We start from the raw sequence: 13,989 nt of genomic DNA on the forward strand, positions 1-13,989 counted from the left end.
TGGAGGTGTACCTGTGGATATATTTCAAGGCCTACCTTCAAACTCGGTGCCTCTTTGCTTGACATCATGGGAAAATCAAGAAATCAGCCAAGACCTCATTTAAAAATAAATGTAGACCTCCACAAGTCTGGTTCATCCTTGGGAACAATTTCCAAACACCTGAAGGTACCACGTTCATCTGTACAAACAATATTACCCAAGTATAAACATCATGGGACCACGCAGCCGTTATACCGCTCAGGAAGGAGACGCGTTCTGTCTCCTAGAGATGAACATACTTTGGTGCGAAAAGTGCAAATCAATCCTAGAACAACAGCAAAGGACCTTGTGAAGATGCTAGAGGAAACGGGTACAAAAGTATCTATATCCACAGTAAAACGAGTACTATATCGCCATAACCTGAAAGGCCGCTCAGCAAGGAAGAAGCCACTACTCCAAAAACCCCATAAAAAAGCCAGACTACGGTTTTCAACTGCACATGGGGACAACGATCATACTTTTTGGAGAAATGTCCTCTGGTCTGATGAAACAAAAATAGAACTGTTTGGACATAATGACCATCGTTATGTTTGGAGGAAAAAGGGGGAGGCTTGCATGCCGAGGAACACCATCCCAACCGTGAAGCACGGGGGTGGCAGCATCATGTTGTGGGGGTGCTTTGCTGCAGGAGGGACTGGTGCACTTCACAAAACAGATGGCATCATGAGGAAAGGAAGTTATGTGGAGTCTCAGTAGTGTGTTATATGAGGCTCAGTAGTGTGTGTGGCCTCCACGTGCCTGTATGACCTCCCTACAATGCCTGGGCATGCTCCTGATGAGGTGGCAGATGGTCTCCTGAGGGATCTCCTCCCAGACCTGGACTAAAGCATCCACCAACTCCTGGACAGTCTGTGGTGCAACGTGGCGTTGGTGGATGGAGCGAGACATGATGTCCCAGATGTGCTCAATTGGATTCAGGTCTGGGGAACGGGCGGGCCAGTCCATAGCATCAATGCCTTCCTCTTGCAGGAACTGCTGACACACTCCAGCCACATGAGGTTTAGCATTGTCTTGCATTAGGAGGAACCCAGGGCCAACCGCACCAGCATATGGTCTCACAAGGGCTGAGGATCTCATCTCGGTACCTAATGGCAGTCAGGCTACCTCTGGCGAGCACATGGAGGGCTGTGCGACCCCCCCCCCCCCCCCCCCCCCCAAAGAAATGCCACCCCACACCATGACTGACCCACCGCCAAACCGGTCATGCTGGAGGATGTTGCAGGCAGCAGAACGTTCTCCACGGCGTCTCCAGACTCCGTCACGTCTGTCACATGTGCTCAGTGTGAACCTGCTTTCATCTGTGACGAGCACAGGGCGGCAGTGGCGAATTTGCCAATCTTGGTGTTCTCTGGCAAATGCCAAACGTCCTGAACGGTGTTGGGCTGTAAGCACAACCCCCACCTGTGGACGTCGGGCCCTCATACCACCCTCATGGAGTCTGTTTCTGACCGTTTGAGCAGACACATGCACATTTGTGGCCTGCTGGAGGTTATTTTGCAGGGCTTTGGCAGTGCTCCTCCTGCTCCTCCTTGCACAAAGGCGGAGGTAGCGGTCCTGCTGCTGGGTTGTTGTCCTCCTACGGCCTCCTCCACGTCTCCTGATGTACTGGCCTGTCTCCTGGTAGCGCCTCCATGCTCTGGACACTACGCTGACAGACACAGCAAACCTTCTTGCCACAGCTCGCATTGATGTGCCATCCTGGATGAGCTGCACTACCTGAGCCACTTGTGTGCGTTGTAGACTCCGTCTCATGCTACCACTAGAGTGAAAGCACCGCCAGCATTCAAAAGTGACCAAAACATCAGCCAGGAAGCATAGGAACTGAGAAGTAGTCTGTGGTCACCACCTGCAGAACCACTCCTTTATTGAGGGTGTCTTGCTAATTGCCTATACTTTCCACCTGCTGTCTTCCATTTGCACAACAGCATGTGAAATGTATTGTCAATCAGTGTTGCTTCCTAAGTGGACAGTTTGATTTCACAGAAGTGTGATTGACTTGGAGTTACATTGTGTTGTTTAAGTGTTCCCTTTATTTTTTTGAGCAGTATGTATGTATGTGTATATATATATATATATATATATATATATTGAAGCAACATCTCCAGACATCAGTCAGGAAGTTAAACCTTGGTCGCAAATGGGTCTTCCAAATGGACAATGACCCCAAGCATACTTCCAAAGTTGTGGCAAAATGGCTTAAGGACAACAAAGTCAAGGTATTGGAGTGGCCATCACAAAGCCCTGACCTCAATCCTATAGAATGTTTGTGGGCAGAACTGAAAAAGTGTGTGCGAGCAAGGAGGCCTACAAACCTGACTCAGTTACACCAGCTCTGTCAGGAGGAATGGGCCACATTTCTCCCAACTTATTGTGGGAAGCTTGTGTAAGGCTACCTGAAACGTTTGACCCAAGTTAAACAATTTAAAGGCAATGCTACCAAATGCTAATTGAGTGTATGTAAACTTCTGACCCACTGGGAATGTGATGAAAGAAATAAAAGCTGAAATAAATAATTCTCTCTACTATTATTCTAACATTTCACATTCTTAAAATAAAGTGGTGATCCTAACTGACCTAAGACAGGGTATTTTTACTAGGATTAATTGTCAGGAATTGTGAAAAACTGAGTTGAAATGTATTTGGCAAAGGTGTATGTAAACTTCCGACTTCAACTGTATGCATAACCATGGTAGCAATTGAAAGGGACCACTTCATAATATGGGGAAATTATCGGACCAAAGGGGAGGACACAACAGCCAAGCGTTAGATTAAGAGGTCTAACTGGTGTATCAAAGTGGCCACACACCTCTCCGATGTGTGCACAGTTTTTAGCTGTACCGTTGAAGAATTGAAGCAAGCACACTTCTTTTTTTGGAACACAGCCCTGAATCCCCATCACACAATTGTTTTCACAATCCAGAATTGGTCCATTTATAATTTGCATTCTGGGTTAGGTGGGCACAATTTGAAAGCTTATTCTCTTGCTAAAATGACTAGGTAAGTTATAAAATACAATGACAGTGTTAGGCTTTCAGAAGGCCCTTCAGAGAAAATAATACTCATTTTGGTGTGCATAGAATAGATTAATGAGTGCATTCAGGTGCGTGTTCTGCTGCTAATTTTCTTCACAATGCGACACAGGCTCCTGTTTAAAAAATAATTATTATGCCATGTCATCCTTGTAACTGTTCATCAAATATAGTGATCATAAACATTGATAATGTAAAGGACATGAGTTTCATCATATGGAAAAGCAAAGCACACATTTGGACTCGTGGTTTGCTTGTATGACATCAAAGCAGTATTTATTATAATCGTCTCATCTTTCAAAACAAATCGAGTCCTCTTGATCTACAATATTCCTCTCTCTGACAAAACGTGCAAAAGTAGCCCAATTAGCCGGAGAGACGGGGTCGATCTTCTTGTTGCTCTTAGTACTGCTGTTTTACGCCTGTCCAGTTGAATCCCATACAGCTCTGTAGTGGAGATCCTGAGTTCTGATGTCTTGTATGGCATGTTACTGTATGGTTGCAGGACCGAATCCCCGAGCTGACAAGGTTAAAAACCTGTCGTTCTGCCCCTGAACAAGGCAGTTAACCCACTGTTCCCCGGTAGGCCGTCATTGTAAATGAGAATGTGTTCTTAACTGACTTGCCTAGTTAAAAAAAAAAAAATTGCCACTGCGTTCCAATGGCGCTTATCAGTGACCAAATCTGCCATTTTCAACCAGTATACAGGTTTGAGTGTGAAGGCATAGTTTCAGGGCCATTGTGCTTTACTGTAGTCTTCTTGGTGTTTCAGTATAGGCACCAGAGTAGTTCATTGATGTTGAATGCATCCAGCTGTCAGAGCAGCTCACAGATCACTGCACCTGTAAACTGCCCATCCAACTACCTCATCCCCATACTGTGTATATATTTATCTTGCTCCTTTGCATCCTAGTATCTACTTGCTCATTCATCTTCTGCACATCTATCACTCCAGTGTTTAATTGCTATATTGTAATTACCTCGCCACCATGGCCTATTTATTGCCTTATCTTACCTCATTTTCACACACTGTGTATATATACTTTTTCTACTGTATTATTGACTGTATGTTTGTTTATTCCATGTGTAACTCTTTTGTATGTCGAACTGCTTTGCTTTATCTTGGCCAGGTCGCAGTTGTAAATGAGAACTTCTTCTCAACTAGCCTACCTGGTTAAATAAAGGTGAAATAAAAATTACATTAAAAATCCCAGGTGTTCACCAGCTTTGGCTTCTTGTTTCCTACAGAGACTGTGTATCTTTTTGGGGGCTGGGACGGCACACAGGACCTGGCTGACTTCTGGGCCTACAGTGTTCAGGAGAACCAGTGGGTCTGCATCTCCAGAGACACAGAGAAGGAGGTGAGAGAGCAAGATGTATGAAAGAGAGAAGGATGGTTGGAAAGTGGAAAAGAGGAGTTATTGTGACACAGAACAACACTGTTAAATGGTGCATACTGATTGTTACAGCTGCTTAATGAGCAGAACAATAAATTATTTATAGGAATGATCAGGATAATGACTGCAGTTTTCTTTGGTCAAGGTGAACGTAATGTCTAACGGATGATTATAATGAAGATAATAGTTGAAAGCTTCACTATAGGAAAATATAACAAAGGTGTAATGTTATTGAGCAGGACCTGGATATCAACAAAGTTCAGTAAATGGTAGAAACGCTGTCGCCACATGGGAGCAGGGGGTCGAGTCGTCTCATTCTCCTATTTTATAAATAGTTTGTGTGATGGCTTTCTTTGTCCTCTTCCAGAGTGGTCCCAGTGCGCGGTCCTGTCACAAGATGTGCATCGACAGCCAGCGGCGGCAGATCTACACACTCGGCCGATACTTAGACTCCAGCGTCAGGAACAGCAAGTCTCTGAAGAGTGACTTCTACCGCTACGACGTCGACGCCAACATCTGGACACTGCTCAGCGAGGACACGTCAGCCGACGGCGGGCCCAAGCTCGTCTTTGACCACCAGGTAACCTCTTTATCACGCTGTATCACACACGTCCAAACTGGACTAAACTGGCTAGGAGTGAATTGAAACACTGTGGGCCTCATTAAAAATAGGTTAGAGTTTATGTTGGTTAAATAATTGGTCCACTCAGCCATCTGGAGGTGAGACCAGAGCACTGATGATGAAGGCTTAGCTGGCTATAGTCTTGACATATTTTCCTCGTGTCCCACTTTTTAAGCTAAAAATGGATCTGTAAACGCCAAGGATTTGTGCATCATTTTTCCACTGCTCTAAGCCCAACACTGAAATCCAAATGTTGCATCTCATGACTCTCTTCCGACCCAACCTTTCTCTTCTCTTCTCCCTTTCTCTCATCCTTCCTCCCTCTCCTTATAGATGTGTATGGACTCGGAGAAGCACATGATCTATACATTTGGCGGACGGATTCTGATGTGTAACGGCAGTGTGGAGGACAGCAGGACGTCCGAGCCCCAGTTCAGCGGGCTGTATGCCTTCCACTGCCAGGCCGGAACCTGGAGCCTGCTCAGAGAAGACTCCTGCAACGCTGGGCCTGAGGACGTCCAGTCACGCATCGGACACTGCATGCTCTTCCACACTGTGAGTTATGGGAGTAGTACCATGACTGGTGTTGATGTTAGGGTAATGTTGCATGGCTGTTACTGAACTGTGCTAATACACTCACACATATCAACACACAATGTGGCAACATTGCAGTGACATTCTTTATAGAATTCAGCACAAACACCAGAATGATTTATTGACAGAAAGCCAAAATGGCTTTGTGTTTTTAGAGAGAGCCAATGACATAACAGAACAAATATGCACCAATTTTACTCTCAGGACTTTTATGAAGCCAAGGAAAATTGTTCAGACTATCTTTTTCCACAGAAGAATGTAAACCATTCAGAGCGTTGGCATGAATATGAAATAGATTTTGCTCTTCTCTCGCTCATCTCCCCCCTCCCTTTCTCCAGAGGAATCGTTGTCTGTATGTGTTCGGAGGTCAGAGGTCAAAGACGTACCTGAATGACTTCTTCAGCTACGACGTGGACGGGGACCATGTGGAGATCATCTCAGATGGAACCAAGAAGGACTCCGGCATGGGTAAGACTGTCCACTTAGTCACTTAACCTCTATGGGACCGGCGGGACGAATTCGTCCCACCTACGTAACAGCCAGTTGAATCCTGTGGCGCGATTTTTAAAACGTTTGAAATGCTATTACTTCAATTTCTCAAACATATGACTATTTTACAGCTATTTAAAGACAAGACTCTCGTTAATCTAACCACACTGTCCGATTTCAAAAAGGCTTTACAACGAAAGCAAAACATTAGATTATGTCAGCAGTGTACCCAGCCAGAAATAATCAGACACCCATTTTTCAAGCTAGCATATGTCACAAAAACCCAAACCACAGCTAAATGCAGCACTAACCTTTCATGATCTTCATCAGATGATCTTCATCAGATGACACACCTAGGACATTATGTTATACAATACATGCATGTCTGTTCAATCAAGTTCATATTTATATCAAAAACCAGCTTTTTACATTAGCATGTGACGTTCAGAAAAAGCATACCCCTGCAAACTTCTGGGGAATTTACTAACAATTTACTAAATTTCTCACGATAAACGTTCACAAAAAGCATAACAATTATTTTAAGAATTATAGATACATTACTCCTCTATGCACTCGATATGTCCGATTTTAAAATAGCTTTTCGGATGAAGCACATTTTGCAATATTCTAAGTACATAGCTCAGCCATCACGGGCTAGCTATTTAGACACCCACCCAGTTTAGCCTTCACCAAAATCACATTTCCTATAAGAAAAATGGTCTTACCTTTCCTGTTCTTCGTCAGAATGCACTCCCAGGACTTCTACTTCAATAACAAATGTAGGTTTGGTCCCAAATAATCCATCGTTATATCCAAACAGCGGCGTTTTGTTCGTGCGTTCTAGACACTATCAGAATGGTAAATCACGGTCGTGCGCATGGCGCAGAACGTGACAAAACATTTCTAAATATTCCATTACCGTACTTCGAAGCATGTCAACCGCTGTTTAAAATCAATTTTTATGCCATTATTCTCGTAAAAAGCGATAATATTCCGACCGGGAATCTGCAATTAGCTAAACGGCCGAAGGAAAATACTGCACGGGGTCGAATCGGGCACGCGCCTAATTCCATTGTCCTCTGATGGGCCACTTGGAAAAGGCGATTCTGTGTTTCAGCCTGAGGCTGCCTCGTCATCGTTCAGGTTTTTCCCGGGTTCTGAGAGCCTATTGGAGCCCTAGGAATTGTCACGTTACAGCTAAGATCCTGACTCTTCAATAAACAGAAGCAAGAACAACAACACCTTGTCAGACAGGGTACTTCCTGCATGAAACCTTCTCAGGTTTTTGCCTGCCATAGGAGTTCTGTTATACTCACAGACACCATTCAAACAGTTTTAGAAACTTTAGGGTGTTTTCTATCCAAACCTGAACAATAATATGCATATTCTAGCTTCTGAGTTGGTGTAGGAGGCAGTTAAAAATGGGCACATATTTTTTCCAAAATTCTCAATACTGCCCCCTAGCCCGTAGAGGTTAAGCCACCAGGGACCGTAACTCCATGGGTGGAGTAAAGTACAACCGACACACCTTTAATTGTTTAGTGCCAGCATTTTGTTCCAAATGGATCTGGTCAGGTCTAATGCCAAGGGTGTTGCAAGGCTAACCTAAATGAGTTTAGCCTTAATGTAAAAGTCCCCTCACTGCCTTCAGCATGATGCACTTGCACCCTGGGTTCCACCCATTCTGCAGGGCAACAGAGAATCCAGTAGTGTGGCCGTAGTGCGTTTCTTTACGAAGTTGGAATTCATAATTGCTTGCTGTGATTAGAAAGTGAGTAGCTGATTTCATCAGCTTCTGAGAATAGCATTTTTGTCATGTGCAAATGGGGTTCTTAGAAATTCCCACCCCCGTATTATTGTGGTATTTGGTGAAGCCTCACAGGAACATTTAATTGGAGTGCACTCTCACACCACACACACGCACACATTGTCTCAATCGCTCACAATCCAATTTTTCTTTCATTTTTATTCTCTCTCTCACAGAACCATACTCTTTTATCCGCTGCTTTTTCTATTACACACACACACACACACACGGTTGCAAAGCTACAGGTAATTTACCAAAGTTACTGGAATCTTCAGTAATTTTGGTAATTAACAGAAAACAAATGGTAACTTTGGTAATTTATACTTGAAAAACTATTAAAAAAAAATATGTTTAATTTATTGTTATATGCGCGCACACACAGTACCAGTCAAACGTTTGTACAAACCTACCCATTCAAAGGTTTTTATTTTATTTTTACATTGTGGAAAATAGTAAAGATATCAAAACTATGAAATATCACACATGGAATCATGTATTAACCAAAAAAGTGTTAAACAAATCAAAATATATTTGAGATTCTTCAAAATAGCCACCCTTTGCCTTGATGACAGCTTTGCGTTCTCTCAACCAGTTTCATGAGGAATGCTTTTCCAACAGTCTTGGAGTTCCCACATATGCTGAGCACTTGTTGGCTGCTTTTCCTTCACTCTGCGGTCCAACTCATCTTGAACCATCTCAATTGGGTTGAGGTCGGGCGTTTGTGGAGGCCAGGTCATATTTTGCAGCATTCCATCACTCTCCTTGGTTAAATAGCCCTAACACAGCCTGGAGGTGTGTTGGGTCATTGTCCTGTTGAAAAACAAATGATAGTCCCACGAAGCACAAACCAGATGGGATGGCGTATCACTGCAGAATGCTGTGGTAGCCATGCTGGTTAAGTGTACGATGAATTCTAAATAAATCACAGACAGTGTCACAAGCAAAGCACCATCACACCTCCATGCTTTACGGTGTGAAATACACATGCGGAGATCATCCGTTCACCCACACCGCATGTTGCAAACACACGGCGGTTGGAACCAAAAATCTACAATTTGGACTCCAGACCAAAGGACAAATTTCCACCTTTCTAATGTCCATTGCTCGTGTTTTTGCAGCAGCAGCAATTTGACCATGAATGCCTGATTCCGCAGTCTCCTCTGAACAGTTTATGTTGAGTAGTCTATTACTTGAACTCTGTGAAGCATTTATTTGGGCAGCAATTTCTGAGGCTGGTAATTCTAATGAACTTCTCCTCTGCAGTGGAGGTAACGCTGGTTCTTCCATTCCTGTGGCGGTCCTCATGAGAGGCAGTTCCAAGTTCTTGACATTTTCTATGTTGACTGACCGTCATGTCTTAAAGTAATGATGGACTGTCGTTTCTCTTTGCTTATTTGAGCTCTTCTTGCCATATGTACTTGTTTTTTTACCAAATAGGGCTATCTTCTGTATTCCCCCCTACCATGTCACAGCACAACTGATTGGCTCAAATGCATTAAGAAGGAAAGAAATTCCACATATGAACTTTTAACAAGGCACACCTGTTAATTGAAATGCATTCCAGGTGACTACCTCATAAAGATGGTTGAGAGAATGCCAAGAGTATGCAAAGGGTGGCTATTTAAAGAATCTCAAATATACTTTTTGGTTACTACATGATTCCATATGTGTTATTTCATTGTTTTGATGTCTTCACTATAATTGTACAATGTAAAAAAATAAAAACCCTGGAATGAGTAGGTGCTCTAAAACTTTTGACCGGTAGTATGTACAGTTGAAGTTGGAGGTTTACATACACCTTAGCCAAATACATTTAAACTCAGTTATTCACAATTCCTGACATTAAATCCTAGTAAAAATTCCCTGTCTTAGGTCAGTTAGGATCAACACTTTATTTTAAGACTGTGAAATGTCAGAATAATAGTAGAGTGATTTCTTTCATCACATTCCCAGTGGGTCAGAAGTTTACATGCACTCAATTAGTATTTGGTAGCATTGCCTTTTAAATTGTTTAACTTGGATCAAACGTTTCCACAAGCTTCCCACAATAAGTTGGGTGAATTTTGGCCCATTTCTCCTGACAGCTGGTGTAACTGAGTCATGTTTGTAGGCCTCCTTGCTCGCACATGCTTTTTCAGTTCTGCCCACAAATGTTCTATATGATTGAGGTCAGGGCTTTGTGATGGCCACTTCAATAGCTTGACTTTGTTGTCCTTAAGCCATTTTGCCACAACTTTGGAAGTATGCTTGGGGTCATTGTCCATTTGGAAGACCCATTTGCGACCAAGGTTTAATGATGTCTTGAGATGTTGCTTCAATATATCCACATAATTTCCTCATGATGCCATCTATTTTGTGAAGTGCACCAGTCCCTCCTGCAGCAAAGCACCCCCACAACATGATGCTGCCACCCCCGTGCTTCACGGTTGGGATGGTGTTCCTCGGCTTGCAAGCCTCCCCCTTTTTCCTCCAAACATAATGATGGTCATTATGTCCAAACAGTTCTATTTTTGTTTCATCAGACCAGAGGACATTTCTCCAAAAAGTACGATCTTTGTCCCCATGTGCAGTTGCAAACCGTAGTCTGGCTTTTTTATGGCAGTTTTGGAGCAGTGGCTTCTTCCTTGCTAAGTGGCCTTTCAGGTTATGTCGATATAGGACTCGTTTTACTGTGGATATAGATACTTTTGTACCGGTTTCCTCCAGCATCTTCACAAGGTCCTTTGCTGTTGTTCTAGGATTGATTTGCACTTTTCGCACCAAAGTATGTTCATCTCTAGGAGACCGAACGCATCTCCTCCCTGAGCGGTTTGATGGCTGCGTGGTCCCATGGTGTTTATACTTGTGTACTATTGTTTGTACAGATGAACATGGTACCTTCAGGCTTTTAGAAATTGCTCCCAATGATGAGCCAGACTTGTGGAGGTCTTTTTTTTTTTTTGTGAGGTCTTGGCTGATTTCTTTTGATTTTCCCATGATGTCAAGCAAAGAGGCACTGCGTTTGAAGGTAGGCCTTGAAATACATCCACAGATACACCTCCAATTGACTCAAATTATTTCAATTAGCCTATCAGAAGCTTCTAAGGCCTTGACATCTTTTTTTGGAGTTTTCCAAGCTGTTTACAAGGCACTATCAACTTAGTGTATGTAAACTTCTGACCCACTGGAATTGTGATACAGTGAATGATAACTGAAATAATCTGTCTGTAAACAGTTGTTGGAAAAATGAAGTAGATATCCTACCCGACTTGCCAAAACTATAGTTTGTTAAAAATACATTTGTGGAGTGGTTGAAAAACGAGTTTTAATGACTCCAACCGAAGTGAATGTAAACTTCCGACTTCAACTGTATGTGTACACTACCGTTCAAAAGTTTGTGGTCACTTAGAAATATCCTTGTTGTCCATGAAAACATACATGAAATGAGTTGAAAAATGAATAGGAAATATAGTCAAGATGTTGACAAGGATATCATTTTTTAAATTGAAATAATAAATGTCCTTCAAACTTTGCTTTCGTCAAAGAATCCTCCATTTGCAGCAATTACAGCCTTACAGACCTTTTGGCATTCTAGTTGTCAATTTGTTGAGGTAATTGGAGATTTTCACTTCCTGAAGCACCTCCCACAAGTTGGATTGGCTTGATGGGCACTTCTTACGTACCATATGGTCAAGCTGCTCCCACAACAGCTCAATAGGGTTGAGATTGGTGACTGTGCTGGCCACTCCTTTATAGACAGAACACCAGCTGACTGCTTCTTCCCTAAATAGTTATTGCGTAGTTTGGAGCTGTGCTTTTGATCATTGTCCTGTTGTAGGAGGAAATATGCTCCAATTAAGTGCCGTCCCCAGGGTATGTCATGGCGTTGCAAAATGGAGTGATAGCCATCCTTCAAGATCCCTTTTACCATGTACAAACCACCAGACCATCACATTGCCTCCACCATGCTTGACAGATGGCTCAAGCACTCCTCCAGCTTCTTTAAAAAAAATTCTGCGTCTCATGAATGTTCTTCTTTTGTGATCCGAACACCTCAAACATAGATTCATTTGTCCATAACACTTTTTTCCAATCTTCCTCTGTCCAGTGTCTGTTTATTTGCCCATCTTAATACTTTTTATTGGCCAATCTGAGAGATGGCTTTTTCTTTGCAACTATGCCTAGAAAGCCAGAATCCCGGAGTCGCCCCTTCACTGTTGACGTTGAGACTGGTGTTTTGCGGGTACTATTTAATGAAGCTGCCATATGAGGCGTCTGTTTCTCAAACTAGACACTCTAATGTACTTGTCCTCTAGCTCAGTTGTGGACCGGGGCCTCCCACTCTTTCTATTCTGGTTAGAAAATAAGTTCATATTCATTTTTAAACACAGTACTAATCTTTTAACTTAGGAAGAGTTCATAAATCAATATTTGGTGGAATAACCCTGATTTTTTTTTTTTGTATTTTTTTTGTATTTTTTTTTTTCAATCACAGCTTTCATGCGTCTTGGCATGCTCTCGTGCAAAAATTCAAGCAGCTCTGTTTTGCTTGTGACCATCCATCTTCCTCTTGATCACATTCTAGAGGTTTTCAATGGGGTTCAGGTCTGGAGATTGGGTTGGCCATGACAGTGTCTTTATCTGGTGGTCTTCCATCCACTCCTTGATTGACCTTGCAGTGTGGCATGGAGCATTGTCCTGCTGGAAAAACCAATCCTCAGAGTTGGGGAACATTGTCAGAGCAGAAGGAAGCAAGTTTTTCTTCCAGGACAACCTTGTATGTGGCTTGATTCACGTGTCCTTCACTAAGACACAACTGCCCAATTCCAGCCTTGCTGAAGCACCCCCAGATCATCACTGATCCTCCACCAAATTTCACAGTGGTTGTGAGACCTGGAGAGACCTACAAGCCACAGTGTCTCGTACCCACTGTGAAATTTGGTGGAGGGTCCACCAAATATTGATTTCTGAGTTAAAGTTAAAACATTAGTATTGTGTTGTTTAAAAATGAAAATTAACTTATTTGTTTCGTGTTATTCGAGGTCTGACAACACTGCATATTTTTTTGTTATTTTGACCAGTTATTTTCTGCACATAAACGTCTGCCCTCTGTGATTGCCAACAAGGGTTTTGCCATTTCCCTCATTAAAATGCAAATCATTTTATAACATTTTTGACATGCGTTTTTCTGGATTTTTTTGTTGTTATTCTGTCTCTCACTGTTCAAATAAACCCACCATTAAAATTATAGACTGATCATTTCTTTGTCAGTGGGAAAACGTACAAAATCAGCAGGGGATCAAATACTTTTTTCCCTCACTGTACAAATTAAACACCAATGGTATTCACTAAGTTGATGGTTTATATTTAGGATTGTTTTACAGCTTTGTCATTAAATAGTTTTTGTTTAAATCATCTTATTCATTATTTCATATGTTTTTCATGTGATAAGGCCACACAGAGGGCCAGATGATTACAGACACCTGTGATAATCTGAAGTACTAAAAATGGCCAGTAGATGTCTTGTGATAAATTACATCCTTGAAAGATACCAAAATTCTGGTAGTTTGCTGTTAAACTTAGAACGTTTCCAGTAATTTGCCCTCCCTTTACAACCCTACACACACACACACACACACACACAGTCTGAATGCTAACCTGAGCAAATCGCAACATTGCACTCCGTTTAGTCGCTATCAACTGATGCTTTTGGTCTGTCTTTTTCCCGTCAAGCTTGTGACTCAGTGATACTACATTTACAGAACTCTCCCCATCACACGTATCTTCATCTACCCTTACACTAAAGAATCGAATAGAATCTGTGGTTTCAGATGCAATAGATGGCTGTAGGAGGAGATGCCATCTCATGTCTCTTCTATTAAAGTGACATGTGACAGACTTTTCAGTGCAGCTCATTAAAAGGCACAGGGCAGCAGAGAAAGAGATGCTTGTCCTGATAAACAGATTGTCTAAGATCTCTGGCTGGACAGAGCAGAGCTGGACTGGCGTGATGATGGCAGAGTATTAATAGGA

The 13,989-nt window shown here is 42.5% G+C and overlaps 1 protein-coding gene across 1 annotated transcript in view; it reads left to right on the forward strand.

The window, feature by feature from the left end:
• Positions 1 to 13,989, forward strand: part of LOC115180479 (muskelin) — a 37,415-nt gene that overhangs the window by 15,332 nt on the left and 8,094 nt on the right. Inside the window, exons 9-12 of the mRNA XM_029742610.1 lie at positions 4,317 to 4,429; positions 4,833 to 5,045; positions 5,421 to 5,642; positions 6,020 to 6,149. Of these exons, the coding sequence (XP_029598470.1) occupies positions 4,317 to 4,429; positions 4,833 to 5,045; positions 5,421 to 5,642; positions 6,020 to 6,149 (678 nt within the window). The remainder of the gene's footprint in view (positions 1 to 4,316; positions 4,430 to 4,832; positions 5,046 to 5,420; positions 5,643 to 6,019; positions 6,150 to 13,989) is intronic.

The sequence above is a fragment of the Salmo trutta genome, chromosome 40, assembly GCF_901001165.1.
Source record: "Salmo trutta chromosome 40, fSalTru1.1, whole genome shotgun sequence".
In the NCBI taxonomy this organism is placed as follows: Eukaryota; Metazoa; Chordata; class Actinopteri; order Salmoniformes; family Salmonidae; genus Salmo; species Salmo trutta.